General features: G+C 37.8%; 1 protein-coding gene across 1 annotated transcript in view; it reads left to right on the forward strand.

Moving 5' to 3' along the window:
- PIK3C2G (phosphatidylinositol-4-phosphate 3-kinase, catalytic subunit type 2 gamma) overlaps positions 1–10,797 on the forward strand; it is a 576,625-nt gene that overhangs the window by 395,427 nt on the left and 170,401 nt on the right. The window contains exon 25 of the mRNA XM_006888484.1: positions 527–636. Coding sequence (XP_006888546.1) covers positions 527–636 — 110 coding nt within the window. The remainder of the gene's footprint in view (positions 1–526; positions 637–10,797) is intronic.

A 10,797-nucleotide genomic window follows, 5' to 3' on the forward strand; every position in this document is an offset into this window, starting at 1 on the left:
ACATCAATCTTTCAGCTAGAAGCTAAGCACTTAATATCAGGATCCCTCAGAAACCACTCTAATGATTATTATTGCTATTAGATAATTTTGAACAGTTAGGAGGCGTCAATTTAACTACAACTCATAATGACCCTATGAAAAATGGAGCTACCCCGTGTCTATCCTGTGTCATCCTCACCATTTCTTTTATACTTGAACTCATCATTAGATTCACCATGTCAATCCATCTTGTCACGGGTCTTCCTCTCTTTTGCTGACTCTCTACCTTTCCAAACATGATGTTGTTTTCCAAGGACTAGCCACTCCAAACAACATACCCAAAGTATTTAAGTCAAAGATTCACTATCTTTGCCTTTAAGGAGCACTCTGGTTGCATTTTCCAATATGTATTTCTTTATTCTTTTGGAATCCCATGGAATATTCGGTATTCTCCTCTAGTATCACATCTCAAAGCCAATAAATCTTCTGACTAGAGATTGTTTTAATCTTCATTTATCTGTGTTTCTGTTTGTTTCATTTTATTAAGATGCTGCATGCAGGATTGCCTGAGCTAAGTGGAATCCAAGACCTGAAATATGTATATGATAACCTACGTCCACAAGACACAGATTTAGAAGCAACAAGTCATTTTACCAAGTAAGATTTACAGCAAATGTATGGATGTATTTTTATGATATATGGAGCTATGTATTTTGCAGTAAAGTTGATTTTGGGATGCCTAGTAATTGGTCTGAAGTGTCTGTAAAACCTCCTTGGGTTTCTTCTTTCTCTGAAGTAAAAAACAAGGAGTGTGAATGCCTAGTAGAGATTCTTAGTATTTCTGTAGAATGTTATTGTTTGCTAACTAGCCTCTTCATCTAACAGATTGCTCAATATGAGGTCACATAAAAGAGCAAGAGCTGACATAAATAAATTGGTTGTTCTATTTGAACCATGCCAGAAACAATTTTTTGGGGAAAAGAGATTTATGATGAGATCTGGTCTACATAAGTCTCTAAAACAATAAAACTATTGGAATATGTGGTCAAACACCTGTCACAATCTTCTATTTTCAGGTTTGTTTGTTTGTTTTTTAAATTGAGTCTGAGAAGACGCTAGTATACATCAAGGCAAGAATCTGGAGAGAATTAAGTGCTTATGAACTAGATCCCAAATCATTGTCAAAAAGTGGTACATTTTAGAAAGCTTTTTTGAATCTTTACACTTCCTGGAAAAGTTTAGGGAGCTCTGGTTTCCTCGGTGTAAAAAGTTGCACTGCAATCCAAAATGCATGTGATTCAAATCCACTCAATCCTCATACTCAATAGCAGACAGATAGGCAATCTCCTCCTGTGCCATTTAACGGCTCTGAAAACTGGCTAGAGAGTCAGGTGTGGATAAGTTCTAATTTGACAGAACACAACACCAACAACAGCATAATTTAGATGTTCAGTAGATATTTGCTATACCTAAAATCTTATTAAATAGCCCAAGAAGAAAAATGCTGTCCTCTAAAGTGTTATTTTATTCTGGTTTTTAATCTTTATAATAATTTCTGCTTGGAATGTATAATCTTCATCCTTTTGGAAAAAAAATCACTCAATTCAAAATCCATTGCTATTGAGTCAAAATTGACTTGTAGCTACAACTACATTGGGGCTGTAAAGCTATAAATTACATGGGAAGTGATTGATCATCTTTCTTCCACAGAGATACTAGTGGATTTGAACCACCAGAGAGGTGTAACCTATGAATTAGCAGAGCAATTCCTATGGATTACTAAACAAACTGAAACCTTCCCACGTGGGTTTTATCTTATCTGTCCTCCTTTAAAAATAGATTTCCTTTTGAAAAGGAAAATGAGGATTCATGGAGAAGTGGCCCTATAATTCTTAAAGAATGTAGTTTTTCAAAGAGAGCTCTGCTTAATGACTCTTAGGATAGGCTGCCATTGTGATTCTGCAAAGCAGTAAAAACACAAAATCTTGAGCTAGAAAGATTTAAATGAGAGTATCAAGTAAATTACTCCATTTGTTGGTAGGTGTCATAAAGTCGAGTATGATGCATAGTGACCCTATGAAAAAAAGATCAAAATCCTATTCTATCCTGTGCCATTATCACTTCCTGGCACACAAGAAACCATCACAGCAGTCACTGTGTCAATCCACCTGGTTGAGGGTCTTCCTCTCCTTCACTGACCCTCCACCCTTCTCAGTGTCCTGTCCTTCTCCAAGGAATAGCCTTTCCTAGCAACATGCCCAAAGTGTGTGAGGCAAAGTTTCATAATTTCTGTCTCCAAAGAGCACTTTGGCTGCACCCTCTCCAAGACTTATCTGTTCATTCTCTTGGCCATCCATGGGATGTTTAGTGCTCTTCTCCAGCACCACAGCTCAAAGGTATCAATTCTTTGTCATCCTAATGCATTGATCAGCTCTCAGATGCACAGCAAATAATTAGACAGACCATGGCCTGAGTCAGACACATACCTTACTCTTCAAACTGACGACATTACTTCTCAATAATTTCAAGAGTTTCCTAACTACAGATTTCTCCAGTGCAGTGTCTCCTTATTTCCTGACTGCTGGTATCAAGAGAAAAAAAAAAAAAAAGAGTGTTAATTATGGTTCCAACTAAGACGAAACTGTTGATAGTTTCAGTCTCCTCTCCATAAGAATGCTGCTTATTGGTCCAGTGGTAAGAATCTTTATTTTCTTGATCCTGAGATGTGGTCCATATTGAAGTCTGCATTCCTTGATCTTCTGAAACAAGTGCTTCTAGTCCTCCTCACTTTCAGCAAGCAAGGTTGTGTTGTCTGCATAGTCCAGGTTATTAACGAGTCTCTCTCCAATCCTGATGCCAAATTCGTCTTCACAGAGAGTCCAGCTTCTCAGACAATTTTCTCAGCATACAGATTGAATGGGTATGAAGAGAAAGCACAACCCTGATGTCTTCTCTTCTTAATTTTAAACAATGAAGCGTTCTGCTCTGTTTGCACAACAGCCACCTAGTCCAAGTGTAGGTTCCGCATGAGCACAATTAAGAGCTCTGGGATTCCTTGTCTTCTCAATGTCAGCCACACTTGTTATTATCTACGTAGTCAAATGCCTCTGCATGGTCAACAAAGTATAAATATACCTTCTTCTGGTATTCTTTACTTCCAGCCAGGGTCCATCTGACATCAGCAATGATGTCTCTGGTACTACACCTTCTTCTAAATCCTGCTTAAATTTCTGTCAGTTCCCTATTTATGTACTGTTCTAGCTGTTTTTGAACAATCTTCAGCAATATTTTGCTTGCATGTGATATTAACAATATTGTTTGATAGTTTCCACATTAAGCTGGTTCACCTTTCTTGGGAATGAGGACAAATATGGATCTCTTCCAAGCCATTGGCCAGACATTTCTCCTCCAAATTTCCTGGAACAGATTAGTGAGTGCATATGAGGCGGCATCTGTTAATTGAAACAAGTCAATTGGTATATCATCCATTCGTGGGGCATTATTTATTGCCAATGCCTTCATTGCAGTTTAAACTTCGTCCTTCATTAAAATTGGCTCCTGCTCATATGCTACTTCCTGAAATTTTTCAGTGTCAATCAATTCTTTCTGGTACAGTGATTCTGTCCATCTTCTTTTGATGCTTTCTGGATCATTCAATATATTGCCCATATTATGTTTCAATATTGTGACACAAGGCTTAAATTTGTTTTTCAGTTCTATCAGCTTGAGAAAATCAGAGCAAGTTCTTCCCTTTTTAGTCTCCAATTCCAGTTCTCTGCACATTCCATTATAATACTTTGCTTCGTCTTCCTGAGCTGCCCTTGGGAATCTTCTGTTCTGCTCTTTCACTTCAATATGTTTTGTTGTTTTTTTGTTTGTTTGTTTGTCTTGTTTTTGTTTTGGCTTCTCTGCTCTCCACTGTAATATTTTGATAGTCATTTTAGTTTTTTCTCAGGAGGTATATCTAAGTGAGTGAAGTATCAGTAAAATGAGTTATAGCTTGTCAGGTACAATGAATGACAGCCAGTGAGTAAGGTAGTAAGGGAAGGAATATGGAAAAGACAGGGAAATGTGCGGTGAGGATAAACATAGTTAAGCTGTAGAGAAAAGGTTTGCGATGTGCCATCACTGGGACAAAGCAGTAAGTTTGTATTTTTCTAATACAACTTAGAGAAAAGAAAAATTCTATTGATTTGAATGAAAAAAATTTCTCTTTCAGAGCCTGTTCTTAGGCTGTACTCTGCCAGTGCCTCATTCCTCCTCATTCATTTCCTTCTGATGTGGGCAGATATGTTCAGAATGGACTTTTGGCTATGAGTGAAATTGCACACGCTAACTCATCTTACTTTCTCATTTGAGAGGAAGTGCACTAAGGTTATGAAAACTGGACTGAAGTGAGCAACCTCCAGGCAGTGAGCTAGATAGACCTCATTATCCTGTCTGCCAACATGTCAGGCTAATCTCGCACTTGCAGGTATTATGTAGTGTTATTGTTCTTCATCAGAGACTTAAGCACCATTTAGTCTTCTAAATTCGGTAACATCCCTTCTCTGCTTGGTGACTTTGCATTACTTATAATTTACATTGTAAGAATATATAAACTCATTGTCATTTACCCACTAAAGTTTGCTACTCCTCAGATAGCAAGTGTTTTTCCTATCTGTTCCTACTTTGTCTATTTAAATCACACTTTTAACCTTGACAAGTATGATTCAACAGAGTTATAAAATTCTGGAACAAAGGTGTAGTATTATCTAGCCTTTTAATTCTAGCTATTTCTTGAGCAAAATTAGTACATCCTTCATGAATTTGAATATCCTAGTTTTTACTGATGCTCAACCATACAGGTGACATGGTGACTATGGCAATGAGCTTGAATGTATCAGAGATGATGAGGACAACACGGGATAGGACAGTGTACAGATCTGTTATTCATAAGTCATAGTCAACTTACAGCACCTAACAACCAGATGTACTTAGTGATCTTATATTGCTGTTGTTATGTGTGACCCAAAACAACCCTGTGTACAGTAGCTCTAAACCCTCCCCTGACCTAAGTCAATCTCACTAATTCTTACACACCAACCCCCATTATCCCAATTACTGTATCAATCTATCTCATCCGGGTCTTCCTTTCTCATGCTGTCCCTCCACCATTTCAAGCATGATGCCCTTCTCCAAGGACCAATCTTTCCAGGCCACATTCTCTAAGTATGTGAGATGGAGCTTCAAAATCCTAGCTTCCAAGGAGAAACTTGGTTTCACCTTATCCAAAATAGACTAATTTGTGTTATTGATGGTCAATGTTCAAGACTCTTCTCCAACAACACAACTAGAAGGCATTGATTCTTCTTCAGTCATCCTTAGTCATTGTCCAGCTCTCTGATGCATAGCAAGTAATTGTGAAGACTATGGCTTTAATTAGGCACACCTTAGTCTCCAGAATGACATTTTTCCTTTTCAACACTATGGAGAGGTCACTGACAGCAGATTTTCCCAATTGATTTCCTGACTGCTGGTGTTAAGAGTGTTGATTGTGCTCTGCAATCCTGAAGGCATGCAGTTTGAATCCACCAGATGCTCCACTGGAGAAGGAGGGGCAATCTCCTCCTATGTTTCTATGCCAGTTGGATCCAATTAAACAGTACATACAAAAAAGTGTTGAATGTGGGTCTGAGCAAGCTGTAATTATCTCTTCTCCATCTATCATGGTGCTTCCAGTTGGCCCAATGACAAGAATATTTGTCTTCTTGATGTTGAGCTTCAAACCATATTGAAGACTACAATCCTTGACCTTCTGGAGCAAAAGCTTCAGGTCTTTTTCACTATCTTTCAAACAAGGTAGTGTCCTCTGCATAATGTAGGTTGTTGATTATTCCACATCCCTCCTCATAAAGTCCTGTTTCTCAAATGATCTGTTCTACATATAGATTGAAAAGGTATGGGACAAGATGCACACCTAACATACTCCTTTCCTGATTTTGAACCATGCAGTGTTTCCTTGCTCTGTTCTGAGGACTGCTTTCTGGTCCAAATATAGGATTTGCATAAGCACAATCAAGTGTTCTGAGATTTCCATTTTCCTCAAGGTTAGTGACAATTTGTTGTGATCCACATAGTCAATGAAACACATGTATAGATTCCTCTGGTACTCCTTGCTTTCTGCCAAGATCCATCTAATATTTGCAATAATGTCTCTAGTGCCACGACCTCTTCTAAACCCAGCTTGTATTTCTGGTAGTTCTCTGTCAATGTGTTGTTCCAGTCATTTCTAGAAATCTTCAGCAGGATTTTGCTAGTGTGTAATATGAGTGATATTGTTCAATGATTTCCATACTCTGTCAGGTCACCTTCTTTTGGAATAGGAATACACATGGATTTGCTCCAGTCAGTTAGCCAGGTAGTTGTCCTTCAAACTTCTTGGTACAGTTTAGTGAGCACATCCAAGGCAGCATCTGTTTATTGAAAACACATCAATTGGTAATTCAGAAAATTCTGGGGCTTTATTTTTTTGCCAAGTCCTTCAGAGCAGCCTGAACCTCCTCCTTTGTCATAATTGCCTTTGATCATATGTTGTTTCTTGAAATTCTTCTGTGTCAGCCACTTGTTTTTGGTACAATAACTCTATATACTTCTTCCACCTTCTTTTAATTCTTCCTGAATTTTTCAATATTTTTCTTATATTCTTCTGTAATTCTATAGGTCATTTGACATTTCAGTCTGAATAAGGCCCTCTATGAGGTGGATTGATTCAGTGACTGAGGTAATCAGGATGGGTGTATCAGAGACAGTGAGACTGGCACAGAACAGAGCAGAATTTAGGGCTCTTGTACAGAAGGTCACTATGAATCGCAAGTGACTCAATGGCACATAACAACAAAAACAACAATATCCTATATATCAGCTTAGTTAGTATACTACTTGTATACATGCATTTCTCTCAGATAAAGTAGAAATTTATTTCTACTACTCATTTCCAGTCCTTAGGTGGCACAAAGAAGTGCTCAACTTCAAGTTAAAAGTTGGAATGTTCAAATCCACCTATAGGTTCTTTAGAAAACAAGCCTGTAAACTGCTTCTGAAAACCTTGAAAATACTATGGAGGAGTTCTGTCTTATACACATGTGGTCCCTGTGAGTTAAAATCACTTTATGACAGCTAACAAAAATAACCACCCTTGAAAAATATGTGAATGTTAATAAGATCTATTCTCCATGAAATACATTTAAAAAATTGACATTATGCTGAGTGAAATATCTCAGTCACAAAAAGACAAATATTGCATAGTGCCATTGTTGTAAAATGGCACTGACATCAGGCTTGGGGGGAGACTGAGAAATAGGGAATAAATAGTGCATACTGCATTGAAACAGATGAGGGAGAGAACTGTTTAAAAGGGATATATGATTAGGTATTGACAGGAGTCTGGAATGAAGGATGCATAGTGGAGTGCGCTGGGTGGGGGAGGATTATATAACAATGAAAAATTATATAACAATGAAAGTTCTTTAACTTTTCAAAGAGAAGAGCGAACTGGAGGGAGGGGTGGGTAGGGAGAAAAATGCAACAAGGAATGAATGGAATTCCAGAGTCTCTGTAAACCTTCATTAAAATTAATAATAAAAAAATAATTAACAGAAAATATAATACAATTTTAAAATCAAATGCTAAATACACACATGAATGTAATAATAGCTAATATGTAGTAGTGTATTTTCTACATACTAGAGTCCCTGGGTATGGGAAATAATTAACACCTTAAGCTACCAACTGAAACGTTAGAAGTTTGAGTCCACCAAGAGATACCTCAGAAGTAAGGTCTGATAATCTACTCCCAAAAAATCAGCCCCTGAAAGCTCAGTGGAAGGCAGCTTCCCAACATACATATGGTCCATGAGTGGAAATAAACTCAATGGCAACTAAGGTTTATTTTGTCTTTTTATATTTTTTGCTGAATACCAGTTACATGTCTTAAGTGTTTTTCATATGATATCTTGTTTAATCCCAGTATTAACTTATTGTAGTAAATACTATTTTTATCCATTTAAAAAAATAATAAGCTCTCATAAAAATTAAACAATTTATCAAAGGACTCAGCCAGCAAGAGTCTGAAGTAAGAATCAAACCTGTGCAGTGGGCTAGTGAGCATAAGGTCTTTACTGCATATAAAAATAGTCTCTTCCAAATGAAGCACTCCAGTGTGTGCTGCTTAAAAACCCACCGTAATGTCTTCAAAGCTCCCCAAAGCCCATACAAGCTCCCAAGGGATAGCTTCTCCCCTTTCCTGGGCAGTAATCCTCATATTCTGAATACTCTAACCCTCTGCAGATGCCAGAAGTCATTTTCCAGATCTATTATCTTCATGCCACCACTATGAGTCCCCTCATCCTTGGCTTGGGATCTTATTTAATCACTGCTTTGGACCTGTCTATGGGATTATCTGACTAGTGCTTCTCTGGGAGTCATTTTCCTTTCTTTGTCTGTTTTGGCCTCCTCCCAAATGCCTTGAGACTCTATATTTTCCTCTTTTCTCATCAGAGACATTCCTCATGAGACTTGGTCTGTTTAAACTCCAAGATCCTCTCTGAGTACTATATTTTATCCAAAAGTCTCAATTATGTTTATTTTTAGAAATGATCTAATGTGTATTTAGTTTGTCCTTTCACCTCTTCTATGAATAATGTGGTCAGCATCTATCAAGTTCGGTGAATTGCTTCTGTCACACATTTCACCCAGCACTGTGAAGAAGCTCTGTAAAGGTTCAAGGAAGACTCAGTAGATTATAGTTGTGATGTTTGAAATAATTGCTTCTTAAGATTTATCTATTAACTGAATCAGTGGAAGCAATACTCAGAACAGAGCAAGGAAACGTTTCATGATTCAAAATTGGGAAGGGAGTGTGTCAGGGATGTGTCCTGTCTCCATAATTTTTCAATCTATATGTGGAACAGATCATACAGGAGGCTGGGCATTATGAGAAGGAATGTGACATCAGGATTAGAGGAAGACTCATCAACAATCTTCATTATGCAGATTGCACAGCCTTGCTTGCCAAAACTGAGGAGGGCTTGAAGCATTTGTAGCAGATGGTCAAGGACTGTGGTCTACAATATGGATTGAAGTTTAATATCAAGAAGACAAAGATTCTCACCACTAGGCCAATTAGCAACACAATGATAGACAGAGAAGAGGTTAATGTTGTTAGCAATTTCAGCTTGCTTGGCTCTGCAATTAACACTCTTGGCACCAGCAGTCAGGAAATTAAAAGATGAATTGCTTTGGGGAAGTCTGCTGTCAAGGACTTCTCCAGAATGCTAAAGAGCAATGAAGTCAGTGTAGAGATTAAGGTGTTTCTGTTCCAAGCCATAGTCTTCTCAATTATTTGCTATGTATGAAGAGCTAGAAAATTACTAAGGATGGCATTAAAAGAATTGATGCCATGCTCGCTTCGGCAGCACATATACTAAGAATTGATGCCTTTGAATTGTGGTGCTGGAGAAAGGTACTGAATATACCAAGGACTGCCAAGAGAACAAACAAGTCTGTATTGGAGAGGGCGAAACCAAGTTTTTCCTTGTAGCCAAGAATTTTGAAGCTCTATCTCACCTACTTTGGTCACTTGGCCAAGAGGGATCAGTCCTTAGAGAAGAATACTGTGCTTCAAAGAGAAGGGATAATGAAAGAGAAGAAGACCCTGGATGGGATGGATTGACCCAGTAACTGAGGTAATGCGTGTAAGTGTGTCATGGTCAGTGAGACTGGCTCAGGATAAGGCAGTCTAGAGCTATTAAACATAGGGATGCGATGAGTTGCAGGCAACTTGATGATACATAACAACAAAACAAATTTGTGAAAATCTCTTTTATTGTCATCAAATCAGCACTGGCTCTTGGCTGACTCTCCAGTAGGCTTTCAGAGGCTATAAATTTAAAGAGAAAAGAATGTTCACTCCCCTCCCCCCCATAAGTAACTGGTCGATTTGAAAAGCCTACCTTTGGGGTAGCAATGTAACTCCTTGCCCACCAGGTCACCTTAATTCTTCTGAGTCAATTTAAAGCAATGATATATAATTTCACTCAGCACTGTAAAGAAGTGGCATGATTTAAGTGATTAATTTCAAATGATCCTCTCAATGCTAATGTTTAAAATTTAAATTACATGCTACTCATATTCTAATGTTCAAAATTGTGTGCACTTGTTTACTTGTGTTTGTTTGCCTTTTGTTCTATAACAACACATGCAGTCCAAAATCTAAAGAGGAAAAACAGAAATTTGGACCTTAGTGCATATAATTCAGCAAAAGAGAACGTTCTGTAATGAATTCAGTGTGTTCTTTGTTCTTAGAACTTTAATGAGTGTAATTAACCTTGATAAGAATCCCTTGTTAAATATTGGTAATCAAAAGATTGATAGTTTGTTGGAAGTCACCTAGCAGCTCTGTGGGAGAAAGACTTAGTGATCTACTCCTGTAAGGATTACAGCCTAGAACAGCCTACGAAATATTTCTGTTCTGTTACATGGACCATTATGAGTCAAAATAGAATTGATGATCTTTAACAACAACAACATTACAGGTAACTCTAATAGATATTCAAAGCAAAAACCAACCAACAAACAAAAAATCCCAACTCAGTCATAGTTGTGGAATTGGAACTCATAGCTGACCCTCCACCAAGTTTTCAGAGGTTATAAATTGCACAACCTTTCAGAAAAGACTCCCTATCTTTTTCCCTGTAGATTAGCTGATGGAGTTGAACTGCTAGAGAGGTGTTGCCTTTCTGCTAATAGTACAGCTCTTCATGAACTCATTAGATATCT

This window comes from Elephantulus edwardii, unplaced genomic scaffold (genome assembly GCF_000299155.1).
Source record: "Elephantulus edwardii isolate Elephantulus edwardi_28Jun2011 unplaced genomic scaffold, EleEdw1.0 scaffold00067, whole genome shotgun sequence".
Classification (NCBI taxonomy): Eukaryota; Metazoa; Chordata; class Mammalia; order Macroscelidea; family Macroscelididae; genus Elephantulus; species Elephantulus edwardii.